The sequence below is a fragment of the Narcine bancroftii genome, chromosome 8, assembly GCF_036971445.1.
Source record: "Narcine bancroftii isolate sNarBan1 chromosome 8, sNarBan1.hap1, whole genome shotgun sequence".
NCBI classification, from domain to species: Eukaryota; Metazoa; Chordata; class Chondrichthyes; order Torpediniformes; family Narcinidae; genus Narcine; species Narcine bancroftii.
Window position 1 is genome coordinate 154,894,067 of NC_091476.1, and position 12,515 is coordinate 154,906,581.

The 12,515-nt window shown below is 40.2% G+C and overlaps 1 protein-coding gene across 1 annotated transcript in view; it reads left to right on the forward strand.

Annotated features, from left to right (window-relative positions):
- Positions 1 to 12,515, forward strand: part of LOC138741910 (cation channel sperm-associated protein 4-like) — a 63,768-nt gene that overhangs the window by 21,126 nt on the left and 30,127 nt on the right. The window contains exons 5-7 of the mRNA XM_069896139.1: positions 3,089 to 3,180; positions 4,764 to 4,893; positions 10,190 to 10,323. Of these exons, the coding sequence (XP_069752240.1) occupies positions 3,089 to 3,180; positions 4,764 to 4,893; positions 10,190 to 10,323 (356 nt within the window). The remainder of the gene's footprint in view (positions 1 to 3,088; positions 3,181 to 4,763; positions 4,894 to 10,189; positions 10,324 to 12,515) is intronic.

Sequence of the window (12,515 nt, forward strand, 5' to 3'; positions counted from 1 at the left end):
AGCACTCACCAGGAATCACACCAAACCCATTTGACCATAACCGTATAACCATTTACGCAGCGGAAACAGGCCATGTCGGCCTTTCGAGTCCGCACTGGTTCACTAGAATGACTCCTCAAGCTCAAACTTCCTGCTCTCCGCCAATAACCCTCCAACCCCCTCACCTCCATGTATTGATTAATTGTGCCAAATAAGTTGTTTTTCATTTGTGTGGATTACCAAAAATGCTAAAGTTGCAAATATTGCATGTGATTTCTTTGCATGAATAAGTTGTGTTATAAATAAAAGGTGATACTAGGTTTGAATAAAGGTTTTGGTGAAAGTTTCTCGGAACTGAATATATTTTCATTGGAACAAAGTAGATTCCTACGCAGAACAGAAACGTGGATGAATATACCTCGATAGATTTGAACTTTGAACTTGATAGACATTTGACAACTACCCTAATTTTCTTCATGTCAGGGTGCTGGTTTGCAGAAATCTTTCAACAAAATAGGTGATTCAGATCTACTGACGAGGAGAATGTTCAGAACGAACACTTGGGCCAAGTGTTGCCTGTATTCTTTTTGTTCTGTTAAACTATTCTCTAGAGCCTGCTACCTCTCATGATGTGAGTTCAATGGCAACCTTCAGTCCAATAATTAGGGAACTTCTCCCTGTGACTGCATGGATTTTTTTTTTTCTGGATGCCCCAGTTTCCTCGATCATCTTAAAATCATGTTGGTTGGCGGGTGAATTGGCCAATGCAAATTGCCCCAGGATGTCAGTAAATACATTGAATCTCGGGGAAATTGATGGAAAGTGAGAAGAATAAAATGAGATTAGTATTTAATAGTGTATATAGGCAATTGATATTCAGTACGTACTTAGTGAAATGAAAAAGGGCCATTGCTTCCATATATTCCAGTACTTAGTCCATTATTTATTCAGCAATTATCTCCTTACAACTGACTTCTTGGTCTTGCACAGAACCATAAACAGCAACACCCCCCAACTCCGTGGCCTACCTCATGCTTTAGATTTCTTAAATTCCTTTGTATAGCTCCTTCTCTACTAGCAGTCACTACTTCTCACCAATTTCATTCAATGTCTTCATCTATTTGGTCTCTTTCCTAAATCCACTGTCATTTCTTAGTTTGCTTCCCCCTTTCTTCAGACAACTTCTTACCAACATTTTTTAATGCCTTGACGTGAGGCCAACTTACTTGCTTAAGCTCTGGCTATTTTCTGTATGTGTCACTAAGCGGTAGAAATAAAAACAGAACTTGGGTTCAGCTTACCAGTGAAGTTTCTGTTGGAGTAATGAACCATTGAGAGCCAAAGGATCCTTGGCGATGTCACATTAGCTTTTACAGTTCTCCACATCTCAACCCCACCATACTTAGAATAGTTCATAACTCCCTGTAAACTGGGAATTAAATGGTCTCTTTTGGAGGAACCCATTCAGCAAATACATGCCTGACGTGTTTTGCAGGGAGATCTCCCTTGAATGTTTTTTTTTAATTTAAATATTTTTAAATTTAGACATACAGCATGGTAACAGGCCCTTTCAGCTCATGAGCCCATGCCGCCCAATTACGCCCAGTTGACCGACAGCCTCTGGTACATTTTGAGAGTAGGAGGAAATCAGAGGAAACCCACACAGACATGGGGAGAATGTACTGTTACGAGCCCAGAGGACCCATAAACCCAGCAGCAATAGATATTCACCAAAACAAATGGTTACTTAAACAAAAGTTGCTTTTAATTATCTTTAAACATGAAAACAGGATCGAACTTTATATTATCATTATTAACTTAACTAACCTAACCCCCTTCTAATTCTAAGCAGACGTGTATATAATGTGTGTGTAAGTTTAGAAAATTTCTTTGATTCACAGTCCAATCTTGCTTCTCATTTCTCCAAGTTCACTGGTTGCAGGCAATTCTTATACTGTGCACAGAATTTAATATTTATGAACCACCAGGGTTTGGTGCTTGAAAGGTAAATAGTTGCCGCTCAGGAAAGTTTTTGTCAGTTTTCAGAGAGAGATTTGTTGTTCTCTGGACACCCACAACTGATGCCTTGCAACCAGCCACTTCAGTCTCTTACTGAAGAAACTTGCCCCATCAGAGTTTTCCAGATGATAACCTCTTTCTTTCAGGTCACCACAGAGTTCCTTTTTGTTTCTCTGATTTCAAGTGAAACATTAGGCAGCCAGTCCTCTCCTTTTGTATGAACCACAAGGGCTTTGACCAAGCTGAACTAAGTAACGTACACACAACCCGTCTTCCAAATGGGGGTTTTCCACAAGCTTTCCAGCTTGTCCTGTTCCAGTCCCAATTGCCTGCTGACTGTAAAACTGCAGAAGTGATCCTCTCTCTCTCTCTCTCTCTCTCTCTCTCTCTCAGAGAAAGCCTGTTTTACTCTCTCTGCTTGCAAAACCACATGACCCTCTTAGAACGGCAAGTTCCACTCCAGACAGCCTGTGGCTCCAATAAGTTCTTTCATCTGTTGCCTTTTTGTAAAGAACAATGCATTAATGAAGTCTCCTGGGCACTCTCCAAAGCTTTTGCAAAGGCTCTTGCAGCCGACCTGTCTAGCATGAGCAGAGCTTATTTTAAATAAGATCTGTTTTAAAATGTTTGTATGTGACCTACACTAAAAAAAACCTGCCCCAATTTATCTCCCAAAAACATATCTATAATCTGTCACAGTACAAATGCCTTACAGACAGCGCCAGATTCGAACCCCGGTCGCTGGTGCTATAACAGTATTGCACAAACTGTGACACTAAATGTGCCATCCAATAGTGGAATAGTGTTTGAGATGGTAACCATCTACTTGTTACCAGACCTTCACAGCCAAAAACGTACCACACAGACAGGTGTAAAAAAATTCCCAGGTCACAATTTAAAGATGTATTAAAGAGTTCCATCCAATATCCTGACTAGTAGCTATCTCTTCATCATAGCAGATTAACTTAGGTACCTTAGTGCACTACCATTGGCTGCACTTAAAAATCCATCAGTGACTGAAATACTTCAGGATATTTTGAGATTGAGAAAGATCGATGCTATATTTCTTTGTGTTCTGGCAATTTTTTAGGATGGCTGGAATATTGCTGATTTCATTATCACATCCACCTTATTTGTGGGCTCCACATTGGCAAGCAACAATGAGATTTTCTATATACTGAGGTAGGATGGTACTGTTAATAGAATAATGATCATCTGTCTTGAAATGAATCACCAATAGTCATTTAAAGTTAAAATAAATATTAAATTATTCACAAGCAGGTACCCAATATCTTAAAGACAAGTTAGAACTCCAAGGATGGGTCATGTGGACAGTCTGGCATGCTTTATTTTCATTTTTAGAATTACATAATTTTTAGGGTTTAGGTTAATGGTGTATAAATTGGGTGGCACGGACTCATGGGCCGAAATGTCCTGTTACTGTGCTGTATGTCAAATTTTTTTAAAATTCCTTCCTTTCTCCCAACTGTGACCCATTTTGAATAAAATTTGCCTTGATCAATTGATTTTTAACATTGTATTCTCTATTCAGAACGTGCATCAGCCGATTTGGCAACGTGTATTCAGAAACACTTGAACATGAATTATATCACAATACATGCCACATACCACCTCACTGGGGCAATATACAGGTACTCCTGTACTTACGATGGTCCGACTTATGGTTTTTCAAAGTTACGATGGTACGTGAATGAGTGTAAACAACCGCAAGTATAAACAACCAATACTGTGTTGAAAGCGTGTTTTTTTCTTACATTTTGGTTTTGGATGATTTTGCCAAACTGTCGGCTACCATAAGTGTTCTGAGCACATTTAAGGTAGTCTCGGCTATAATGTTCGGTGGGTGCAGTACTGTATTCTTTCCCGACTTACGATTTTTTTCCACCTACGACAGGTTTGTCGGATCATAAACCCATTGTAGGTAGAGGAGTACCTGTAGTAAAATTTTGCTCATAACTCCTGATTTAATCATTACATTTTCATTCTGAATAAATAAATATTTCAGAATAGCCTAATTAGTTTACTCTTAACTTAATTTCTATTATACGTAGTTCATCTCCATTATAGGACAGGCTGATACTCTTGCATCCCTTTGCACTTTTTTTTTGGAGTAAAACAATGTCTTCTCCAAATTCTCAATTAGTGCAGAACCTGCTTCTGAAGCTCTGATGAATTGTAAGGTACACTTATTGCCTCTTAGGAACTGGAAAAGTTAAGCCCATTTCTTGAATCCACCATGCATAAAGACCTGCCTGATACATGTGAAATTTAATTAAGCCATTCCACTTGAACATTTTGCTCACTGTTTCGCTAACTTCACCACATATTTATCATTTGAGCAGATTGAGTTGTCTGTTAAAATGTATGAAGGACGGATTATCATACATAAATCAGAGTGAACTATTTTGATACTGTTCCATTAATTAAATTAGTTTGTATCTCACAGACAGACTTAAATTACAATTTTCTTTCATGGGTATAAGAGCTTTGAAAAGAATGTTGAACCACTTATTAAAGAGGAAAATGTCACTCTCGTCTCTTCTTCACATAGCGTGCAGAGAGCAATGCCAATTATTTTCAACACATCCAAGAGATATTATAAAACTGCACCATTGGGACATTTATTAACATTTTCTTTCATGAGCCTGTTGGTCAAAGTGGCCAGCGATGTAGTTTAGTAATGTGCATATATATATTTTATTTTTGGATTGTGATTGAGTACGTTTCTGTGTTGGCCCTCCTAGAGTACTCAGGGCTCTGAGAATGGTAAGGAGCATGGCTGCCATCAAAGGCCTGGCCATTATAGTGCAGGTGATCGTCAAGTCTATTTCCGACATGGCCAACATTATCATCCTGCTCATTCTGATCACATTGGTGAGTACAAGTAAGTAATGATTGCTTTTGTACTGATGCTGCTTGTACCATAAAATGCTCAAGAGTCCTCCTGGTATACATTAGTGTTAAAGAAAATGCCCAGCAGGACTATATTTATAGCTATCTTATGTACTTATTGTCACTTTTAACTTAATTCAACCAGTTCTCTATTTTAGTTTTCTTCACAAGTACCTGTTTGGTGCATCTGTACATTGTACAATGTGTATGACAATAAATTCACCACCACCACCATGATCAACAGGGCAGGCTGGTCCTTTCCATCAAAACTGGAAAGATTGGATGGATACAAAGATAGGATAAATTTAGAGGGATATTCAAGAGGTTATTGTCATGTAATAAAACAGATGTAATATTACATGAAATTACATTTACTCTATCTTAAGGCAGTCAGAGATTGCCATCAACAGAAATTACCTGGCATTCCTTACGTTCAGAACAAAAGAGAGAACCTTCAGAGTCACTAGGTGTCCATGTATTTGCCTCCAACACTTTCGAAGCTTCTGCAGTTACATGGACCTCAGTCCAAACCGTCGGCAATCTGAGATCTACATCCAAGCCTCTGACATGATCAAGAAGCCTTCCGATCCCAAGGGCATTAAAGAGCCCTTCCTGACCCCGACACCTGCTCACATCATGATTCTGATACCTAGTACTCCTTCAGCCAGTCTCAAGCCAGTCTCCAGCAGTCAGCGACCTGGTGTGTGTGTCCTTTCATTGCAAGTCACCAGCAACCTGCAGCCTGTGAGGGTTCCTCACCTCTAATCGCCAACAGCCCGCCTCCTATGATTTTTTCAACTGTAGAGCCCCTCACTGGTGGTCACTGCCCTATAGGATCGACTCCTCTGTTTCTCCTTCTCAAACTGGTGGGTGTTTTCTGGTGCCCTGCACCAGTCCTCTGCTTCCCTGTCGAACACAGGCTCTGCCATCTTGGGCCCAAACTTCACAGCCACAGGAATTTAAAATAAAACATTATTGGCTCCTTAAACAGGCCATTTAAAGCCTGTACAGAGCTGTCAATAGTTGGACTGGGCTATAGAACCTTGCTGTGTCTCTTCTCCCTGCTCTCAATGGGTCTGCACCATTGCAGCAGCTCTGGCAGTGTCCACCATTTTTTTTTCTAAGGGCAAAACACAGGCAGGAGGGGCTAGTGTGGATGGAACATTTTGTTCCACATGGGGAAGTTGGGTCAAAGAGCCCGTTTCCCTACTGTCCGACCCTATAACTCCATTTGAGATAAGGTGATATTTTAAGATTCAAAGGAAAAAGGGTGATGGATGTGAAAAGGTAAGAATCACAAGGGCATCAAGGTTCAAGTTGCAGTTTGCCATGAGAAAGTCTTTCTTGTGGCCTGTGTCTGGGAATCCATATGAGTTCTTCATTTCTCGCCAGTTCTTCTTGCCTATTATATTTCAGGGAACCACGACTCCAACAGATGAATATTGGTGCATATATCCCTTTGTCTCCTCTTGTAGCCTTTCATTCATGCCACACCTAAGCCCTTGCTGCTCAACACAATTTTAGATACCTGTGCCCAAGGAGCTCAGGAGAGCAGTAGGGATTGGAGAAGGAAGAGAATAATGATGCTGATGTACCAAAGAAGCTGCAGGAACAGCAATATCAGGCACAGCCAATTCCATTTGAAGCGAATGATATCAGGTGCTGTGAATGAATGCTCTTCCTAAATGTGCAGTATTGAGTATCTTACGGTCCATAAATGTTCATGGACACAGCACCCCTGGTTTCGACAGAAGTGACACACATCTATCAGTATGAGACTAAGTGATAATGCGAATAACCATATCCAGAGATGTTATTTTTGGTGCCAATAGCAGAAGACTAGTCCCCCTTTTAACTCACTTCCACCACACAAGCAGAGGATGCTGAAACCCTGCATTATAGTCACCTAAGAGTCCTATATGTTAAAACGGACAATCAGTTATTCGCATAAAATGAATTATTGTTCAACCTATATGAAATTATAAGTGCTCACTCAGTATTTTCAAGATCAGAATTCAGTGATTCAGGACCCTGCCCAAATGTACATCAGCCTTGACCCAATGAACCTGTAGGTTTACGTACCATTCCTAAATTTGATTAGATTTCAGATTTACTGTCAGAGTACATTCAACCCTGAGATTCCTTTTCCTGTGGGCAAGGCAGAATTACCACTTATTGGTAATGCAATAAAAACTGTACACAACATACACATAAACAAATAAAGAAATCAATACAGATAAAGAAATGTAAGCAAACTGACTGTGCAATACAGAGAGAAGAAAAACATCAATAAAATGCAAGAGTAAGAATTGTTAAATGAATCCCTAATTGAATTTGTTATTGAGGAGTGTGATGGTGGAGGGGTAGTTGCTGTTCCTGAACCTGGTGGTACTTATACTTTTTTCCTGATGACAGCAGTGAGAACAGAGCATGTGCTAGGTGGTGTGGATCCTTGATGATTGCTGCTGCTCTCTGACGGCAGCATTCCCTGTAGATGTTTTTGGTGGAGAGGTTTTGCCTGTGATGTCCTGGGCTTTATGTTCCCAAACACACCATGATGCAGTTGGTCAGCACACTTTTCACCACATATCTGTGGAAATTTGCCTGGATTTCTGATGTCATACCAAACATCCACAAACTCCTGAGGAAGTAAAGGTGCTGACATGCTTTCTTCATGATGCCATTAATGCATGGGGTCATAATTTAGGACCAAATATGGCCTTGCCCATGTGCTGTTACATGGAAATTCTAATTCGAAAGGGGAATGCATGTAAGTTCATCTCTATGACATATCTCATATTCCAAAGTGAGGGCCCGAAGCCGGGCTTACACAAGTCAAGGGAAAGGGGAGACGGACTTGATCACAACAATCCACGAGCAGTGTCTGGACAGTATGACAGCAGTTATTAATGCCAGGAACAGATTGGTGCAAAACAATTTTCTGCTTCAATTGTACCTCACACCACAAAAACTACATAAATCTAAACCAGAAATTTCAGAAATATGTTTTAGATTTAGTGTGGAGATTGGAACCTTTATCCACTCAACCTGGCAGTGTACAAAGGTGAGATCCTTCTGGGAAGACCTAGAGGACATTCTGAAAACAATTACAAAGATGGAATTGTTCACACGCTAATCCCCTTCTGCCAGTGCGAAGAAACAAGTGATTTACCCTTTGTGACATCAGCACTTGCAAGCATGCAACACCAAAATTAATTATTTTGACTGCCCCCCTAGACATCTGTCACCACCCCCACTCCTGGCCATCCATCACCTGCCCCCAGCCATCCATCCGTTGCCATCCCCACCATTCTGTCACTGTGAGCTGCTGGGGCAGCGCTCTGGTGAACTCCAGCAGCACTGCATCCCTGCTGCTGTGTTGGGAATTAGATGGGGGGAGGCAACAGATGGTCGGAGGCAGGGGGCAGCGACGGACTGCTGTTGGGAATTAGATGGGGGGAGGCAACAGATGGTCAGAGGTGGGGGGCAGCGACGGACTGCTGGAGGCGGATATTTCTAACCACTCAGGGGAAGTACACATACATGCAGCTGAGATGTCCCAGTTAATAACATGAAGTCCGCTGTATACTGTTTTGAACACTTACCCCTTGCAGCCATTACATTTCTGCTTTAGGATAAGAAACCTAACGACAGATCTCATAAAGTGACAGGACCGCAGACTTGGAGTAATGAGTGAAGTGCCAGTTGATGAAGTAGACAAAGACGAAGTGGTCAAACAATAATCATGGCTTTTATTAGCAGAAACTCATGGTGCAATAATGAAAGACAATAGGTGCATACACCGTTATACCCAAGGGGCGTGTCCTTAACAGTGGAGATAATGCACAGCCAATGTTAGTACAGCAAGGCTCACCAGAGGGGAGACATGCAGCTTGGCAGACATTCACCACAGTGAGGGGATTCCCTGTTGGGATTTCCTGTGAGTGCAAAACATGTCACTCATGATGTCATCGCTGGGGACAGGACCCCACCTAAAATGCCCAGAAGGCAATTTTGCTGGGGAGTAAGGCCACGATGTGAAAGGCCCAGGAGGTTCAGCCTTCCTGGGAACTTCCCTCAGGTCCTATGAGGGTCACCCAGCTTTAACAGTGTGAAAACACCTATTGATTGTGGTTTATAGGTGAGGAAATCAAGATTCAATTATACAGTGGGGAGTTGAGACACAGGTCTTGGAGTTTGCAGATTCGTTTTAAGGGGATCATAATGTTAAATGCCGAACTGTAGTTGATAAAGAGGATCCTGATGAATGCATCTTTTCTCTCCATGTGTTCCAGGGCTTTGTGTAGAGCTGGTGAGATGGCATCCTCACTTGAATTGTTTTACACTAAGTTAATTTTTAAATTCCAGTCTCTGGTCAGTTGGAATCCCCAGACAAGTGCTGAAAAATAGGTTTCTCCTATTGCTCCTTCTTGCAAGCTATTTTGTCAGTCCTGATGCCAGATCTAGCCATGACAGGCACATGGTCAGTGATCAGCCTTTTAATTGACAACATCTGTCTGGAATAACTCACGCAGAAGCAAGGTAATCAAAAATATTCATTCCACTTACATACCATTTCAATGATTCCCCGTGCCATAGGTGTTTTGCGATTAGTAAGGAATTGCTTAAGGTGGTATGGTGGTGGAAAGAAAAAAGTTTGAAAACCATTGTTATAATCATACATAATTGACTCATTATGTGCACGGATTCATAACTCCAAAGGAAATGGGCCAATGACAATTTTTCTCAAACAAAATATTTCAGTAACAATTGGGTCTAGAGCAGTGATTCCCAACCTTCCCTTTCCACTCACATACTGCCTTAAGCAATTCCTTACTAATCACAGAGAATAGGGATTACTTGAAGTGGTATGTGAGAGGAAAGAAAAAGGTTGAGAGCCACTGTGGTAGAGAGAATGAGTGCCGGAGAAGTGTTGTGTAACTGTAGACTTCCAATTGCCCCAAGTTCATTCCACCATCTACAAGAAAAACAAGTCAGGAACATGATCACTTGTCAGAATGAACACATCTTCAACTGTGGTCAAGAAACGCACCATCTCAGTAAATGAATGTCAACAAATAGATGGGCAACTCATCCAACTATAGCGATTTTACATATTTGTCATTTGCATCAGAAGTCTTTGTATTGCAACGTGACTTTCGCAGTTATTTCTTTTCAGTTAGCTTTTATAATCTAGATGATAACCTGCACTGTGGGCATTGATTCTTCAAAATCATCTCATTCAAGATACAGAAATTAAGATTTTTCTTTTTTGCAGGTTTTTGCTGTGTTTGGAGTGATCATCTTTAGCAATTATGTTCCAGAATCATTTGGAAGTTTGGATAAGGCTATGTATTCCCTGTTTGTCTGCATCACTCTAGATGGATGGATGCAAATTTATGAAAATTTTAAGTAAGTCCCATTAGATACCTGGCATATTTCCATATCATTTCTTAAATGGCTTTCTTTAAGAATTTATTGGTATTCAAGTCAATACAGGAATAAAACAATCATGGGAAATATAAGAGGACATTTTTTGAATTAGTAGATACAGTGAAATAAAAACAAAAATATCTGAAAATATTCAGCGGGTTAGTAGTAGTTTATGTTAGATTAAACATCAAAGATCAGAACTGGGAAAGAGAGGAAAAAAACAAATTAAAGAGAAACATAAAAACTACTGATGTTGGAACCTTAAGCAAACAATGAGAAGCTGGAGGAATTCAATGGGCTTGTGGGTAGAAATTATCAGTTGATTTTTCAAGTCAAGGTCACAACTGATTAATGTATTTTTAGTGACTATTTTCCATTATAGTTGTTTGGAAGCTAAGAGAATGTTATTGACTATGACTCATTCAAACAAATTCATACTAAAGTTGAGTTTTCCAAACTATATTAAATGATAATGAACTGTTAACATTATTCTAAGTTGTTAAATGTTCAATAGAAATTGTTAGAAGGTTCTCTTGCCATACATTCCCCTAAGCAAAAAACTAAACTCGTATCTCCCAAACAAGCAGAAAAAAACTAATTATGACCTGAAGCAAAGATGTTGCTAGGAGACAGTATAAAAATATGCTAATCAAAAAAAAACCACAGTCAAGTGGTGAGCATGAAACACATTTTAACCCTTACAATGCCAGCCCCTAATTATTATGCTTAAAAATAATAACTATCATAAAGAAAAAATCAAACACACTACATAGTACAGGTACTCCCCAACTTGTGATGTATGTGACTTACATCCATCTGTGCATACGACTGATTTTTTTTTAATTTAAAAATATATATATAAGAAAAAAATATAAAATTTACATGTTTTGTATTGTATTTGACAAACTATAACAGGGATACCGGGCATGTAAGACCCAAAATGTGTGTACTTACCTTGTTAGTCTGTGTCCCAGAGTCTGTAGCCTGGGAACAGCCATCTTGATTCCTGTGTGCATACACGAGTCTTCAGTTGGTGCATGTGCAGTGGGTTCACGTATTGGAGTTAGGTTGGTGCATGCGTGAGAGGTAAGTGTAGAGCTCGTCGAAAGAACCAAAGACTTGTTGATCCAAACCAAGGCTTTTATTAGCAAAAGACCGGAGCTCTTCACAGGTGGCCGACCAGTCCGGAATGATCCGACCTGGCTAGGGACACAACCCTTTAAGGCCCAAACAATAGGTGTGGCTTAGCTCTCAGCCAATCGCTGTAAGCACAGTCTAGATACAGTAACTATATACACTATGTACATTGGTGATAGATCTGTACTATCACAGTAAGGGTGCAAATTCAATATTGTTAGGGCGTTTAACTCTTCCACATGCACCAACTAAACTCCAATACGTGAACCTAGCATGCATGCACCTACTGAAGACTTGCACATGTGCACAGGAACCAAGTTGGCTGCGCCCAGCCTATGGATCCTGAGATGCCGACTAACAAGGTAAGTACACAATTCTGACATACATCCATTCCAAGATATGGCCGGTCATCCAGAGTTTAACACGGACAAATGTAGGAGTATACCTGTAATATATGTCAGGTAAAATCCAAAAGAAAATAAAAGTCAATTATCAAAATTTTCTACCTCTTGGAAAAGACAGATTTTGGTAATTAGTCTATTCAGAAAGCCAGTTTTAGTCTTCATCTGAATCAACCAGGAATTTCAAGGTGCTGAGTTGTCCACAATGACCATGACATCCCTAGGCATAAAATTGTGCCTGATTGTAAACCATTTCTGTTGCTCCTGCAACAAGGGAAGATATTCTTTCACCCATCTTTTCCAGAACAAATCTGTTACAATTGCACTTGCTACCACCTGCTCCATGTATATATGTCTTCCTTCTGAAACTGCCCAGGTGGCATCAAAAGTTTAGTCTTAAGAAGTGGTTCAGGGTAAGTGCTTCAAGGTCATTTGGATCTGTAGAAGCTATGGAGATTGGATGACTATTGAGGATAGCTTCAACTTCACATAAAACTGTGTGAAGACCCTTCTCATTAAGTTTCTGTCCATTTAGGATGGAATTCAGAACCTTTTGCACTGATCTAATCAATCTTTCCCAAACACCTCCATGGCGTGAGCCAGCAGAGGGAATGGAAGATCCAATTAATTCCT